Source organism: Anthonomus grandis, chromosome 2 (genome assembly GCF_022605725.1).
Source record: "Anthonomus grandis grandis chromosome 2, icAntGran1.3, whole genome shotgun sequence".
In the NCBI taxonomy this organism is placed as follows: domain Eukaryota; kingdom Metazoa; phylum Arthropoda; class Insecta; order Coleoptera; family Curculionidae; genus Anthonomus; species Anthonomus grandis.
In genome coordinates this window covers 45,960,667-45,978,169 of record NC_065547.1, presented here as the reverse complement: position 1 = coordinate 45,978,169, position 17,503 = coordinate 45,960,667, and the positions used below count along the sequence as shown (strand labels likewise).

General features: G+C 31.5%; 1 protein-coding gene and 1 long non-coding RNA gene across 2 annotated transcripts in view; one reads left to right on the top strand and one right to left on the bottom strand.

Moving 5' to 3' along the window:
- Positions 1 to 1,932: 1,932 nt before the first annotated feature.
- LOC126733639 (uncharacterized) lies at positions 1,933 to 9,537 on the bottom strand. The gene is made up of 6 exons (XM_050437034.1): positions 9,368 to 9,537; positions 7,092 to 7,216; positions 6,868 to 7,034; positions 2,489 to 2,686; positions 2,241 to 2,430; positions 1,933 to 2,184 (listed from the first exon to the last, which is right to left on the bottom strand). The coding sequence occupies exons 1-6, from the start codon at positions 9,506 to 9,508 to the stop codon at positions 1,959 to 1,961; spliced, it is 1,047 nt and encodes a 348-aa protein (XP_050292991.1). The 5' UTR covers positions 9,509 to 9,537; the 3' UTR covers positions 1,933 to 1,958.
- The window catches only part of LOC126733641 (uncharacterized), a 38,029-nt gene continuing 30,063 nt past the window's right edge, over positions 9,538 to 17,503 (top strand). The window contains exon 1 of the long non-coding RNA XR_007659800.1: positions 9,538 to 9,675. This is a non-coding gene — a long non-coding RNA (uncharacterized LOC126733641). The remainder of the gene's footprint in view (positions 9,676 to 17,503) is intronic.

The following is a 17,503-nucleotide window of genomic DNA, read 5'->3' as shown; positions in this document are numbered from 1 at the left end:
GTCCAGGTATATTCATTAAGTTCGTGGGAGTATCCCAATAAACCTTTCTATTGACCATAAAACTCTTCATGATAACTGTCATTCTTTAAAATTCAAAAATGTGTTAAGTATAGTTCAACCATATTAATTAACGCTGTTGATACTCAATTAATTTATCATTTTGATATGCCTGAAGTTTAGGAAGCCAACTTAAAAATAAATATTGAGCTTACTAGGTTGTGGGTTAAATCTTAACCCAATAAAATCTTTTGCAATGCTCCTTGTCGGTGATAACCATCAATCATCATACAAATATAATCGTATTCCTTCATATAAACAGTAAGCCTGTAATTAAATAATTAGAAAATGTATATATCTTGAGATGTTTGGAGGTAAGTTTTAATTATATAGTTTAACTATTCAAAACTTTCCTTAAAATGTTGCAGTGTCTAATATTGTTGATTTCTGCGTAAAAGTGATACTTGTAGATGATATCAACAGTGGGACAATGAAAACCTACCCAAAGGCTAGGATTTGCTTATATTCTTAAGCAAGTTATTAATTCTTTCTTTCTATCTTCAGGATGAGAAACCTCCTCACGTATTTTGTCCAATACTGGTTTGTTATGTTTAATTTTCTTGTCCGTGAGTACCATAAGGTGCCGATAGAATTTCAACTCTTTTTTCTCAAGTATGGCATTGGGAAAATATTTGTAACATGGTTGTTATTCCTATTTAATACGTATCTAATAGCAATATATTGATGTATTTTTCCTGCTATTAGGTTATACTTTTGATGCCAATGTTGCAATAAGGTGCTCTATTATTATTATACTTAGGTTTTTTTCCAGTACTGATTGTTCTTTGGACTTATGCATCAAGATTTCATTAATTACCAGGTTTGCTTTTTGAGCAATGTGTTGGTGTAATAGTTTTCCGAAGTTATTATGTCGGATTACGACAACGGTTGCATCAAATCTTGTATCGCCATCAGTAAATTCTCTGTTTCAGGAAAAAAGTATAATATAAAATGTCCAAAAATGTATATTATTATTAATATAATAATTTGGTTAATAATAATATGCATTTTACCATCAACCATTTTTATTTTTACCGATTGCTTTCTATTAGTAAGATAGCTTTTTAATAAATTTGGTTGCTAAAGACCAATTATTGCTTCATATTCGACATCTTACTTGTTTTTCATTAAAAGAAATTAATGATTTACCGTATCAATCGATTTTCAAATTCAACAAAGATTCTCAACATTGGCTTCACAAACGGTACTTTCATTTCAAAACTTCTTCTTCTAAAAAAAGAAATACGCCAGTCTAGTTATACAAAGGGACGTTTAAATTTATATTTCACAAACGTCCATCAATCACGTCCTCACCTAACCTGTGATATGTCAAATGAAGACCATAGATTTGACTAAATTGACGTGTTTTTTTTTAATAAGTTTATAAGGGTATTTTGAAATTAATGCACTATATATCAAATGTTAATGGTATTATGATATATGTAGTTTACTTTCCTAAAAGCTCTGTGCCCTAATACTATGTAAGTTTTTAAGCCTTGAAATTTATGGGTGCAAAAGCTAAATCAACTATTTATTCCGAAGCATAAAATGTAACCTCTTTCCGTCAAATCTAATGAATGCTCTTCAATGTTAATATTTCTAATTAATTATTGATTATTTACTCCATAAAGTAACAATCTTAATGATATATTATTGCAATTTCCATATCTGTAAAATTACACTAATATGCATTTCTATAAAAAATATTTAAATACTGTTTGTTAATAAGTGAACTGCGTTCGATTGCTTATCATATTCATAAGCAAATACGTATAATTAAACAGTTAGTAATTGCCAAATGAACTTATTTACATAATATATCGTTTTAAAATACGTTGATGATGACGAACCTTTTAAGTGAGGTAAAAATATACATCAGAGACAAAAAATTATTTATTCACTTATTGCTCTAACCTAAACATAGCTTTGGCAATAGTACCGGCTTTAAGAGCCTCCAGAGCCGTCTTGTAGTCTTTCAAGTCAAAAACTTGTATTCCCAGTCTTCCATACTCCAAATACCTTTTTCCCATAGCCTCGATGAACCCTATAGATTTCACCATACTAAATGGGTTAATATTTACTGCAAATATGGTAATTTCCCGCACGTACAAATCAAATGTTGATACACTAAAAGTAGACAATTATTTACTATTTGATACTACAAAAAGAGCAACTACTCAAACCTGATTGTCTTATCTGGCGGAGCAATACCAAAGCAACAAAGCTTGCCTCCCTTAGTAAGCATGCTTAAACCTTGTTCAACAGCAGGACAAAACCCGCTACAATCCACAACAACTTCGAAACCATAACCGTTAGGATCGGCATCACGTTTTTTCTGCAGTTGGTCAGGCGTAACCAAATCAAAACCAACGTCTTAAAACGAAAAAGTGTTTTTGTATTAAAACAGCAATTTTAATCACTAACTGCTTACCTAACTTCTTCAAATAGTTTAATCTATTTATGTTTGGCTCGGATACGGTTACTTTTCTATGTCCCGAAAGGTGCAGAAGGCATGCCCAAAGGTTTCCGATTATTCCTGCTCCGATAATTAAAATCCTGGATCCTACGGGAACTGGACCGAGCATGTCCCATCCGTGCGAGAGGCAGGATATCGGTTCTGCCAATGCAGCTGAAAATAATTATTAAATATTACGTATTTTTCCTTGTCACGTTTTAATGATAGTCGCAGGACATCAATTGCTAGAAATCTAATTCTTGCGTTCCAGTTCTTTAACTAAAATATAATCTTTGCTATCTTTAACTAGTCCACAAGGATAAGAAAATAGGTGTGGGTACTATTGTAGTGATAATGGATGACAATTTTTAAATTTCAAATACATTTTCTAAAGTAAAGGAGATAATATAAAATAAATAACATCTTCTTATTAAAAGACCAAAAGTAAGTAAGCCCAAAGCCTCATGGCTAACGGAGAATTTAAAAATAAAGAGATATCAGATATTTTAAGAGATATCGAGAGAGTGGAACGAAGCTGGGAGTGAATGCTTGGAGAAGCATAAAGGAAAAGAAAAAGTGGTCTTTTGAGAGAACTGATGATAGATAGACCGGCTTCGAATCACTAGTTCTTTTATTTAATTGGCGACGGTACTTTTATTATTTTATTTAGTTATAGACATTAGTTTACCTTTTTATTTAGTAAACAAAAAAATATTTGTAATATTAGTGTAATTGTGTGTATTTCGTGTTTATTTGTCAATATAGTAATCAAGTGTGTGTTTTCACGAATTACGAGTATTACTTACTTATAAGGAACATGTCCGCCGAAAATAATGAAACTGACTTTCCGACAAATATTTATGGAACAAAGAGACTCCGCTCTCCAATGATTATAAAGATCCAAAAATATTAATGATTGGCTTACATGTATACAAACGATTAAGAATTTTAAGTTACACAAATCTAAGACGCAAAAAAGGTACCTAGGTAACTAAAAAAATTGGAGTGCACTTAGAAATTTTAATGTTGGGTCTACCTCTCAGGCAAATGGCTCTCTTCCGCCTAACTTAAGTAATCCTGATGACATTAATTTATTTTCTGAAAAAATATTAAGAAATATTCTGGTTGTATCGACAAGATTCATTTTTATAATAGGATTTATTATAATAGTGTACATTGTACATAATATCTCTGAAATTAATAAATATTTGCATGGAATTGATAGTAGTGCGAGCGGAGATATATATATATATATATATATATATATATATCTCCTTTTATGCTAAAACTGTCTACTCCATTCATTAAAAAATATATACTACATGTAGTAAGCTGATGTATTGAGGATTAAAATTTTCTATAAAGATTTCTATTGGCAAAAGTAACTAGCCTCGCTACTTGCGATGATCTTAGAGAAATTAGTATATTGCCTTCATTAGTTGAGTTTTTTGAAAGAGTTTTGTTTAATCAAATGTATAATTATTTTATTTCTAATGGAATTATTACTGAGAGCCAATGTAGTTTTATAAGATCAAGTACAGAATTTGCTTTAATTAACATCATAGCTGATTGCTCAAAGGCTTTTGACACGTTAAACCATGCAATGGTTCTCTTGTACAAACTCAAATTTTACGGTTGCTCTTTAGGGTGTTATACATTTACATAAAATATTGTCTAATATAATGAATATACTATTGGGACCCTTATTATTTCTAATTTATACCTCTGATATTTTAAAATCATTACATCATTGCAAAGTACATGCATACGTAGATGACACGTAGCTTTACTTTAGTTTTAATATAGAAGATTAACTCTTGGAAGTGAATTTAATTAGTAGCTGGTCATGCATTAAAAATCAATGAATCTAAGTCTTATTTTATGATAAAAATAAGGTAAGCACCTTAGGAGAGGACTTTGAAGTGACATTGGACGAGGCTTAGAGTTGTGCAAAGTGCGAAAAATCTTAGAGTTTATTTAATTTTTGAGAAAAATGCTGAAATAGGTGTCCAATTAATTTTTTTTTGGGGAATCTGTGCACCAATTTTCAAGTCTCTAGCTTACTTGAGTTTAGAGATTTGAGCATTTTGTCCCTAAAAATTTAATTTTTTTCTAAAAAAACTATTTTCAACTTCCAAGGATGATTTTGTAATTTTTTTTTAATTTTTGGGAAAAACGCTGAAATAGGTGTCCAATGAATTTATTTGTCAAGTCTCTATCTCACTCGAGTTCAGAGATATGAATATTTCGTCCCTGGATACTTAATTTTTTTCTAGAATTTCAAGAATCTGTATACCAATTTTGAAGTCTTTATCTCACTCGAGTTCAGAGATATGAACATTTTGTCCTTATAAATTAATTTTTTTTTTAATATATTTTCAAATTTCAAGGCTGATTTCTCATTTTTTTTTAAATTCTTGGGTAAAACGCCGAAATAGGTGTCCAATGAATTTACTTGAAGAATTTATGTGCCAATTTTCAAGTCTCGAGCTTGCTTGAATAGAGAGATATAAGCATTTTGTACCTGAAAACCTAATTTTTTTCTACAAAAAATACTTCCAACTTCCACGGCTGATTTTGTAATTTTTTTTTAATTTTTGGGAAAAACGCTGAAATATGTGTCTAATGAATTTTTTTGAAGAATCTGTTTACCAATTTTCAAGTCTCTGTCTCATTTGTGTTCAGAGATATGAGCATTTTGTCCCTGGAATCTTAATTCTTTTCTACAAAAAATATTTTCAACTTCCAAGGCTGATTTCTCATTTTCTTTTTATTATTGAGAAAAACGCTGAAATAGGTGTGCAATGAATTTATTTGAAGAGTCTATGTGCCAATTTTCATGTCTCTATCTCACTCGAGTTCAGAAATATGAATATTTCGTCCCTGGATACTTAATTTTTTTCTATGTATTTTTTTCTATGTTTCTATGTATCTACTTTTTATTATAACTCGAGTGAGATATATTAATCATTAATGAGTACCTGCACGCCTTAAATCTAATTCTCCCACCTCATATTGAATTCAAATATCCCGCGTTTTTTTTTTTGACATGACGGTCGTTATTGAAACTACCTGCAATATCGATTATTCATATTTATATCCCAAATAGTTCCAATGGCTGCGAAGAGTGCGCTGTAGTCGCGTCGTAAATGTGTTACCATCTAGTATACATATATTTGATTAGCTTTTCTTATTTTACTATCTATGTGCATATCACTGTGTTATTAGAAATAAACGTGTTGTGGTTCTGGTTTTAAGCATCAACAGATCTCGTGCATGATTTCTTTAACTAAATACCTAAGTATCTCAACAGTTACTTCACTAGAACTAGAAATTTAATTTCCAACAGCTTACAATCTAGCATCTCCAGAGTAGAACTAAAAGCCCGATTCAGTATCGCAGCTAAAAGCTGACTACAAGTAACATCACAATTTGTATAGTCTGAAGTTTAATTCTATAAAACAATGATTCTCTATCAACCAAATTTCTTAGATTGCCAGATCTTACAATAATCGAGTCACTGGCTCAATCTATTAAGTACTATCTGCACCTTGTTTGAAAATCCTCTGAATTAGAGTGGACATTACAAAAGACCTCAGTTATATCAATTATAATTTTCTAATCATATTTTTAGATCATATTCTTATTGTTAGACAGCTTTTTCTTTCGTTACCCTCTAGTTTTGGTTTCTATGAATGAAAACCATTCACCTGATGTCAATTTCAGGCACTGCAGATGGAGTGAGGGTACCAAATCCAACAGGAAAATGTTTACTGGAAATCGATATAGAACATAAAATAACTACGAGCAATTAGTCTAAATTCAATTGGCACTGGCCAAAATGATTCAGAATATTCCATTCCAAGATTAACAGGTATTTTTTTTAAGAAGGAATACTATTGGTACAACTTTTTAAGTAAATGCTCATTGGAAAATTGTTTCGCTTCGAAAATTAATAATGGATTCCAGAGATGCAGCAGAACTGACGCTGGCAAAAGAGGCATTTTCCTATGGGTGTCCCTAGATGAAGTTGAAAAATTCTTCAAGTTTAAACTATAGACAAGAATTTAGGTACTAAAGATTGATTTGAGAACAAAATCTTGAATTACATGGACGATATCTTAATTAATTTTCTTATTTAACTCAGACAATAAAATTAGTGGGCAAATACTTTATAGATAAGTACCTACTTCTGCCTTGTTCAGGATCATCAGAGGAAATCTCTATGTAGGGTCTGTAGTATTCCTAAAGGGGAAAATGGTAGCTCCAAAAGGTTTTTGTATTCAGCTACACACTAAGCATTAAAGATAATCATTCTTATTTGTACAGAATAGTTAATTGGGAAAAAACATTACCTTGCTCTGGCGGAATAGACTCTGGCACCTTCGTGACAGCAGTCGTCGGCACTAAGGCATAAGTAGCAAACCCTCCATTTTGATGAATGCCAATGGTGTTATCAATACCTCCGATATTGCAGTAGTGATAATTACCATTGTGGCAATGATCACAACATTTACATCCACTAAAAAATTTATTATTACCTATAATAAATTTAATATTAATGAGATGTAATAATTACTCGTTAGGATCCACCACCACTCTATCGCCCTTTTTTACGTTGATCACAGCAGATCCAATATCCACAATGGTTCCGGTAAATTCGTGTCCTAGGGTTATAGTGCCTGGATTGCATGGAAAAGATCCCTAAAAGAATGGATTATCGATAGTTTACATGAAGCTTATGGAAGTTATGGTGGTGTAAACTAGAGATGTATTAGTAATATTGCAAAACCATTACAAACAGATTTTATAAAATCAAATAGCAATAAATTTATCTGATATTCGGACGATGGTTTGGCAATTTTTGAAAGAGCTTTACTCCATAATAATCACCGTTCTTTCTAGATTTGTTCATCGTGACCTGTGAAGTGATGAGGGTCAGTTATTTTCGTTACATGTGATACCTGTTCTTCATGCAACAAAATTAATTTAATATGTGTTCAAAAAGGAGTAAATAGTCATGTTTTGGTCTTATTAAAAGTAAGTTTGTTTGAGGATTTAATGCATAAAGTTAAAAGAATTAGTGGTATCATCAGCATTTGGCTATAATAATTCGGTGAATCAATCAAACTATTTAATAGCTTAAATACGAAGATCGTGTGTATTTTATTACGAGGCTTTTTAGAAGCAGAGTAACCCTAACGTGTACAAGTTTAGTCCAAATAATAGGCTTTGCGAAGTTTTCCTTGAACCTTCTCAATTTCAGTTAATGCGAGTAAGATCTTTAGTCACTATGGTGCAATATGAAAACGAGTGTTACGTCAAGATAGTTTATTTTAGATTTTGAAACATTATTAATGCAATACTCCGACTCATCTGGACTTTGTTCGAATCAACTGGAGTTTGTGTTTGACCCTCGTACTAATCAGCGGTGGTCAATGCATCAGGATCACTCTGCAAACTTTTTAGATCAATTGGGGTCTTTTTGGATCAGTGGGGTCTTAATGAATATCCTTAAACATCTTATCTGCAAATATGAGACGTTCATCCTACCTACTTTGTTTGTAAATAATTTGAAAAGTAAAAACCCAGTGCGAACTTTGAATATCAACTTTAATAATACTAGGAGGATATATATGAGGTTAACCGTTTTTAAGCATCTCACAAGAGTTCACCCAATCCAAGTCTTTTCGTTTTGCTAAGAAAATGCCAGGATTTACACTGTCAAAAGCTACATACATACTATTCACTTGTGATCTTTGTCATCTTTAATGCATCATAACAGATTAATAAACGAAAAACTGCTTAGATAAAAACCCATACTGCTTCATCAACTATGTAACCCAGCCATTGCATTGGAAACAGAGAACTGTAAGACATTATTTTTAAATTGAATTTTTTAACCTGAAAGATTTTAAAACAAACGCAATCAAATGCTTTGTTAGATCTAAAAAAGTGGTCTTGCTTAATGTTCACTTAATTGACTACAATTTCGTTAATTATTATCTTGAAATATAAATGTTATTTATTGCAAATGAGGTAGACTTGCAGAAGTAGTCTACAGTAGAAAAATGTAGGAGTGGCACTTCAAATATTAACAAATAGCTAACAAGAATAGTAATTTGTTCAGCGGTTGTTACTAGGAACTAAGCCTGAACCGACATTGATACGTAATTACGGATCCGTTGGGTTCACGTGATTGCTATCAGCCAACAATAAACAAAAACCGGGTCTGTTATTGGCTTATAGCAATCACGTGAACCCAACGGATCGTATCAATGTGGATTCAGGCTAATTGGAAGTATAATCATATTCACACGTTTTTTTAGAAAAAAAAACCCTTTCTTATCAGTACACTTTTACATTTCTTCTATTGATTAAAAAAAGCAACAATTATCAAAGTCTATAACGAAATCAGCTTCATTGAAATAAAATCAACGAAGTAAAACTCAAGTTAATATTTCAAAAATATGTTCATCTCAGTTCTGCTGATGAATTGAAGTAGTGAAAAGGTAGAAGATTCTTTTAAACCCCATATAGCTGAATACCATGAATAAAATAAAATATGTTGGCTCTTTCAATAAATTCAAATCGTGTAACACATAACCACCGATAATAATTGGTGGATGCAATAATTGCTTTTACTCTACTTTTTATAGAGACCATTGAAGTTGTTGACCCTACAGTCTGATACAAAATGCAAATGTTTATTTCATGTCATATAAAACACAAATTTTTTTGTTGTAGCAAACCTCCAAATAATGAATGCAGAAACATGTCCATTAAATATAGGCGATAAAAAATACCTGTTTAGCTAACTTGTGACGTATTACTATTGCAATTGATTTAACTTACTTCGATGATATGCAAATCAGTACCGCACAATCCAGCATAAGCGACTTTGATCAGGACTTGATCGGGTTTGCTGATTTTTGGTACTGGAATCTGAACGTATTCCAGCACTTTAGTTTGACCTGTGAATCTTAATGCTTCCATGGTGGCAGAATCACTAATACAACTAAAATGTCTAATCGGTAATAAAATTATAAATAATTTAATTTTGTTGTTGGTTTGTGGTGGGTCGTGACTTTTATAACGTGGGTTTACATCCGACGATGGAAAATGTTATGGAGAACTTGGGGATTTTCCTAGAAGTATTTACGGTAAGTTTTTTTAATAAATGAGCACTTGGTTTAGATAAAGAATTGATCAAAATGCTAATTGTTATAGATCAAAAATAATCTTTAAGGTGCCAACCAGGGTTAAAATTTCCTGAAGAAACTCATTCAGATTACGTAAGTTATATTATGAACACTCAGATATTTAACAAACAGGCTATTTTTGTATCGATAAGACAGAAGATTTGGCTGATTTATCGTTTTTTCATCAATTCTACATTCAATAATAAAAAGATTAAGTTATACTAAATATAAATAAAAAACAACATGACTTGAAAATCTTGGTTTCTGTAGATATAATTTTTCGTTTTAATTACCTTTTCAGTTATTTGTTTGGTTGGTGTTAACAACTAATAAAAGGTGTCTATTGTTTCTCTTCATCCTATGCAAAATGACTCAACAGCCATCACATCGTCAAATTAATATCGGTTAAAACAGAGTTCATATAAGACCAATCGCTTAATAAACATGGAATGTCATAAAGTTGAGAGCAATATTTTTTGGTATATAATTTCAATCTATTATTATATAATTTGAGAGCATCAATAACAGTACACAGGATACTAATTTCTTTATAGATCTACAAACTTCATTTCTTGCAATTCGTTTATTAGTAGACATAACATCCTTTCTATGGTGTTTGTTCCCTCACTGAAAAGAGCTGTAATAAAATTCATAACTACATTGTGAGAGGCTAATCGCATCTTGTAATTTGTTTGGTATTTTCCTACCTAAATGCTGGTGTTCAATGTGTAGCCATTTTCAGTGCATGATTTTGTACAAGCTATAAACTTACAGCAATTTATATTACTAGTCATAGCAAAGAATGAACAAAATACTTACATTGAAATTTGCAATTAAAAAGCACAAAATAAAAATACAGTGGAATATGTTTCAAATGAATCCAAAAGTTCCTGAACCGAATAAAATGCATGCCCAATCAGGAATTCTTTAGATTAATTTAAAAGTTTGTTGGAGGATTTCATTTGGTTTAGTCACTTTACCCATATACATGAAGGTGAGTTCTGGCTTACAGTTAATCTGCAGTATGGAAGAACTAAATTCTGTGACCCTCTTGAACTGGTGCAATGTTTATCAAAATTTGTATTTGAATAGGTAAAAAACTATTTTTCAATCAACGCTATTACGGGCTCATTTATATATCACTTCACTTGCCATGTAAGTTTTAAAAATGTTATTCATTTTATACGTACGATCTTCCGGTCGCATTTAAACATTCCGGTATAGGATTTGACACTTAGGCGAATTTGATTGGTCCATTTCAAATAATCAACTAATCACAAAGTACTACTGAAAACGATGGCAGAATGTTGCGCATTACTTTTTGCATATACAAATGTTAAAATAAACAGCTTATCTAAACTACTAGTAGCTGTTCTTATTAAGAACAAATAAGTATTTAATATCTATATTTTAATAAGAACCGTTGAGGTAGTTTGTCATAGTTTTTGGCAGATAGCATAACAATGTTTTTCCTTTATGCTAGGTATATGCTGACGTTATATGAAATGACTAGGCTTTTCATGAATTGACAAATTTAACTATAAGACTTATACATAATTATTCTTGAATTGAATCTCAAGGATATACAGGGTGTTTGGTAACATGATACAAAGCCGAAAAGAGGTGATAGTCTAAGCCATTTAGAATATTTTCATTTCATATAAGATATAGATATTTTAGTTATTTTATCGTCAAAAAAACACACTTTAAATTTCTTTTTATATTTTTTTATTTTTAAATCTTCAGTTTGTTTTGAGACACAGATGTTTTAAATAACTTACTTAAAAAAAACTGTGTTAGTGTCCTGATCCATGGGACTTGATTTTGCGCCACGTTAATTGCCAAATTACGTTTTCGTTTTTTAGACCTTACATGTTCTCACTTTGGTGGCCTACCTAGTGGAGGCCTTTTACAACCTCTAGTAGTTCCTACTTTTCGTCGACTAATTGCAGTAGGTTGTACTTTAATACTTAAGTTCGTTCTGTGGCAAATCGGTATTGAACTACCAGCAGTATTCAAAAATGATTCCCATGAAGTTTTTGTTTTAATACATTTCAATCTTTTAAGAAATCTTTCTTCGGTTAAATGTGTTGTGTCAAAAGTATTGTGATGTTCTTTCATTAAGGTCAGTATTTCTTCCTAAGTTCCTTCAGAATCTTGTCTGCAACCACTTGGGTTATTATTTTTTGGTGCCACTGAAATAATATTATTGGCAGAAATATTATTGACATCAAGCTGATTTCAGTATGTCGAATTCTTTTAGTATTTTCAATTTCTGGAACCACTAGAGACTCGTAAACTGTTATTGATTGAACATTTTCTCCGAACGCCAATTTGGCTATAGAATATCGCGATTCCAAACTTACTGGAGGAGAAAATAAATTATTCCTTGAAGCTTGCAAAATCGACCAAATTTTCCACTGGAGCAAGTACAAGATACAATGTTTCCGTCAACATAATGAAATTCGCCCTTATTGGTCATGCTAGGAACTTTGTACATTTTTGGGCTGATGCATTCAATATCATTTTTATTAATTCCAGAGGCTCTTTTTAATAGGTTTTTTAACAACAGTCTTGGATAAGAAAATCTCATCCATTTTTCACAAAGAGACCGACGTATACAACAGACGAAAAACAATGAAAAACACAAAGTCACGGTCTCACAACATTTACTTAAAGCTACACGTGTTTCGCTCTATTCAGAGCATCATCAGGCCTAAAACAATAATAATTAGTCTTGAAAGAAAAAAAGAGGACATTAAAAAGACTAAAACCTTAAAAAGCCACTAACGTTGGCAAAACAGTAAATAAACATACATTTAAGGTTAGGATGACTATACAGTTATTTAGAACCAAAAAATAAAAAATAAAAAATTGTAAAATATCACACCTATTGGGAATCGAACCCGCGACAACAAGCTTACAAGCCAGAGACTATAACCGTTGATTGAATATTTGGGTAAATATTCAATCAATTCCCAAATATTCAATCAACGCTATAACACAGCTTAACTACGGAACAGCTCCACAACTTTCTTATGAGAAAAGGTTTGCGTCGATCTAGTCGCGCAGCGTTTATGCCCCGCCTCTTGGATAAAAGACTTCTTTGGCGTCCGATCGGGTTGTCGGTTTTACCATTATTCGTTCAGTAGCAGTAGCGTGCGCTGATATTTTTATGTATTTTTGTTCGTTTTCTTTGATTTGATGATTTGTCCCGCGTCTGGGACACGTAAGCTTAAGCCGAAAATTATCACAAAAATGTCGGAAAATAATTATATAAAGTACCTACAGAATATTCGATTAAGAAGGAATGGGCGAAAAAATTAGGCGTGAAAATATACGTACAATGGAAAACCTTTTGGCCCAAATCCTGACCCCAGTTTTTGATAGAGTTTAATAAATTCTTTTTTGTTAGAATATTCAAACATCCAAGAATTAAATTTTAATGATTTAAAATTATTTCTTTTAATAAAAATAAGGTTCTGACATTGACAGGGATTTATGGTCGTATTCTATTAAATAGAACGGAATTTACATTTCATATTATATATTCATGTTGTTTTAACAATAGAATAGACGCAGAGCGCTTTTAATTAAAAGAGGTTATGTACTGATTCGCAGAATAGACTTGCAAGCTGCGTAGAATTTTTATTATCTCATTTAGTTTTCTTTTTGTAATTCAGGCCAAAAAATTTCCCTCTTAAATACTATTATGGCTATCTCGTCTCGTCTGCAGACGGCGCCGGTCATATTATGACATCTATAAAATTTGTCTACCTGATATTTAGAAGTTACCTTTATGGTACCTATTACGGACAAAATTGCCTATAATATTATATTTTCGGTATAACGGATTACACAAAATTAAGCAGCCCTCCCTAAAATTGTATCTAAAAAATATTTCGGAGTAATTTTTTGATCCAACAAAAGATGCCGGTTTTTTGGATTTATTATGATAGTAAATAGGTTTTCATGAGGAATTGAAATCATATATATTTAGTAATTTAGAAATTAAAAACTTGGATAATAATAGGCATTTACAAAAATCCGTTTTATTAGCTATTTCGCGTCGAACTTTACAAGATGATATATTTATTGTAAACTGATATTTATTAATATTAATATAAAGCACCTAGGTACTTTTTATATGTTGAAAAATTAAAATTTGGCAACGAAAAAACTAATGTTAGACAAAACGCAAAATTTATAGAATCTTTATTCATTCATTCATTCTATTTTTAGAGAGCCAGGATATGGGCAATGAAAGCCGTGAGAACCTATTGGAAAAACTTTCGGACTTATAATATAAAAGCTATCGGTTATGCGAAAATCATTTTAAAGAAAATATGTTTACAAGTCACCTTCATACTCGATTGATAGCTATTGCAACGCCAACTCTATTTCTGTCTATTGAAGGCAGTTCGAAAACTGCAGTACATGATCATTCCTATAGTGCACCCCTTTTTTTTAATTTTAAATATTTCTGTATTAGTTAAGCTTATTGTTTTCTTAAAAAAGATAGAGACATCTGTAAAGATCTTTAGGCATGATTTAAAATAGGCAATAAAATCTAATAAAACTCCAAACTACATAATTTTATTATGTACCTAACCTTATTCACACCTTTTTTTTATTAAATTCATTTGCGATATTGATTTAATCGAACATCGATATTACTGTTCTATTATTATGATCATTAATCATTCGGAAATAAAAGCAATCAAATATCTCGTTTATCCAGGTAAAACATTTATTTCCTACCTATTGGATAGCTAATTTTATTGTAATATCTGTATTAGATAGTCTAGTATTAAAATAAAGCTAAAAAATTACCTACTACGGTACTGTCGGGCCGAAACGAAACATTTTGCTCAATAATAAAAAACCTTTTTACCTTTCGTAGTTAAGCTGTGGCTATAACCTATGGGCTACCGGAACACTGAGGAGAAGTTCAAAACATTTGTTGTTAAGCCAAGGCATTCTAACACAATATTAAACTTATTTCAGTTGGAAGAGATTATGTAAATATAAAATTGATTAAATAAGATTATTAAAAATAAGGTTGGGTTCAAAATTAAATACGTCGTTAACACAGACAAGAACAGGACTCTTCTTGGCTTTAGTAATTTCCATCCTCTCCAGAAGGTCAAGCTTTTTCCCTTTAGGGCATTCATGAAGTATTTCAGCTCCGACCTCTGGAGAAAAGTGATGTGTGGAAGCTAACCACAGTCTTGGAGTTGCATTTCTTGAATGAATAAAGTTTCTTATCCTTTTTTGATAATAATCTTCCAAGCATGTAGCGATCAAGTCAATTAGGGCTATTGCATTGTATGCCTTATTACGCGACAAAACAACATCTTTAAACAACCGGATGCTTACTTTACAGAAGTTGTTAGTCTGATGACCATGGGTAAATGAATCATGAAAGGCCATGCACCAATCTTCTTTTCTGTCCCAGTATTTTTCCACGTAAGAGATCCATTGTGGATATCTTCTAAACACTTCTATTTTTGAATTAATATTAATTTCATCATCGCCGTTCAACCCATTGGCATATAAGCTAGTTTGATAGCTATTTGCAGAATCTACTCCTGTAGCGATATTAACAAAATAAATTGCTTTCTGTATATCTTTTGAGTTTAAAATATCTCTAAATCCATTGTAAAGAGTCCGGCGACTATTTGCGTCTATATTGTGTTTTTTTTTCAAATAACCAACGCCACACTGCTTGAAGAATATGAAATCGGCATAAGAATGTTTTAGACTCAGGAAAAACATGTTTAATTGCACTCCTTTCGGCAACACTGTCATCCGTAACAAATATTTTTGGATAACCCTGACCATTAAAGGTAAATGATAAACTAGATTTTAATATTGTAAATCCAGCTTTATAGTAATCTTCTGTCTGTCCTTTTGTAATGAAAATAGCAAGAGGCACAGCTCCTACCGCACAAGAAGTTAAAATAAATATCACTGAATGACCACTTGCTTCACAAGAAGCTGTGCTATCAACAAACACTATGTCTTTTGCAAAATCTAACTGGTGAGCTCTTTGCATAAGTTTTGTTATGATTAATATGCAATAGGGCTCCTCTTGATATTCAAGTATGATGCCCTTCTTAATGTATAGATCTCGCTTTTCTTTCAATTTCTAAAAAAAAATAAAAATTAGCAAATAGTAAATCAGGAAAACCTTGTATCACCTAAACAGACAACCTACTCCAAAACGCGGTCCCAAATTTCTTGTTCGCCATTCATTAAACCAATGCTGCAGAGTGCGATATTTTGGATTTATTCTCGCATTAGCAAGCTCAGCACTATCTATTCCAAATTCTATAATATTTTTTTGGTAAAAAAATTGTTGAATTGTTAGATGTTAAAAAATATAAACGCAACTGCTAAAAGAAAAATTTATCTAATTCGTTTGGGACTTTAGAGGCTTTTCATTTCTTTAATATTTGACTCTTTAATTACTGTTCACAACAAAAAAACCTTTAATTTGTAAAGACCATAAATCTAGTCATTTATTATAATTGTTAATATCTGAACAAAAATTATTAAAACTCCTTGGGAATTTCAAGAGATATGGTTATTAAATTGATTAAATAACAGCGGACGCGGACTAAATAGTCTGCTGCCAAACGACATATGCTGGGTTCTCGATTTGCTGTGCGAAAATAGTTTGTGACGTGATAGTAACGGATATTCAAAACATGGCGCTAAATTTGAATTTTGTTCTACTATACCGTGCTCTTAAATTTAGGAAATGTGTGGTTCTTTCGGCAACTATAGTAGGCAAATAGAAAAATGAAATATACAATATAAGTGATGCCAAACATAAACTACAGTGCTCCAATAATATAAAAAAGTCCTTGTTAAAATGTCAACATTATCTCTTATTATCTCTCACCAAATGTATAGTTAGAAAGTGTAGAAAATAGACAAGAAGTCAAGCTCCAGCAAGAATATTATGATAACTTGCTTTGATCAACACGTTTTTCCATATGATGGTGAAGGTGTGTTGAAAAACAGAAATAAGGTGCTTTAGGCTTTTGGTTATTTAAAGCCTAAAAACACTTTTATATTTAAATTAAGGCTGTGTAGTTTTTTTAAACTAAAAGCTAACGTTTCTAAACTCTCTTGAAATTAACGTTCACATAAATGAAATTTTAAGAATGAAACAGCAAGCGTCCTCTTTTAATCAGTAGCGTCATTAAGTTCATTACTTGCTAGTATGAGTGGTAGCGAGCCGATGCAGCTTAGAATACGGATTAGTTGCTTGTGGCCTATAGAGGGCGTCACTAACCACACAAGTAAAAGAAAAGTGGAATCTAATTAAAATAGGATGATGCAGACCCATTCTTGCTAAGCAAATAATTCAAATATATAAATTAGCTTAATCATTTTAGTTACCTTCAAACTTTCAATCCTATTGTTAGAATACAAAATGTTAAATAAATGTTTACAGGTCACTATGTTACATTACAGTGTGCTGTATTATCATAATATTAAAGTTTGCTAGTGTGTTAAGCAGTTTAGAATGCATTCAAGAGATGACGCCACTAGTATTGAAACTTTTTGGCGGTAATTTTCGTGTTGGGCGCTTTTTTGTGTTTTTTGAGAATTTTATTTGATCATTAAGAATTGTAGAATGGCCTTTTATTCGGTTAAACAAATAGACAAATTACAACTCATAAGTAATAAATCCATAATTTAAAATACACGTCATCATCTCTTCTGTCAATCACTTCTGCCAACCTAACAAAACGTAATAACTGTCAACACATAT

Excerpts from the sequence above, each read along its gene's own strand:
- LOC126733639 (XM_050437034.1), bottom strand. The coding sequence starts at position 9,508 with ATGGAAGCATTAAGATTCACAGGTCAAACTAAAGTGCTGGAATACGTT. Across the intron at positions 2,431-2,488 it reads AAACTATTTGAAGAAGTTAG|ACGTTGGTTTTGATTTGGTT; the intron begins GTAAGCAGTTAG and ends TTTCGTTTTAAG. Across the intron at positions 2,185-2,240 it reads CCGCCAGATAAGACAATCAG|TGTATCAACATTTGATTTGT; the intron begins GTTTGAGTAGTT and ends GTCTACTTTTAG.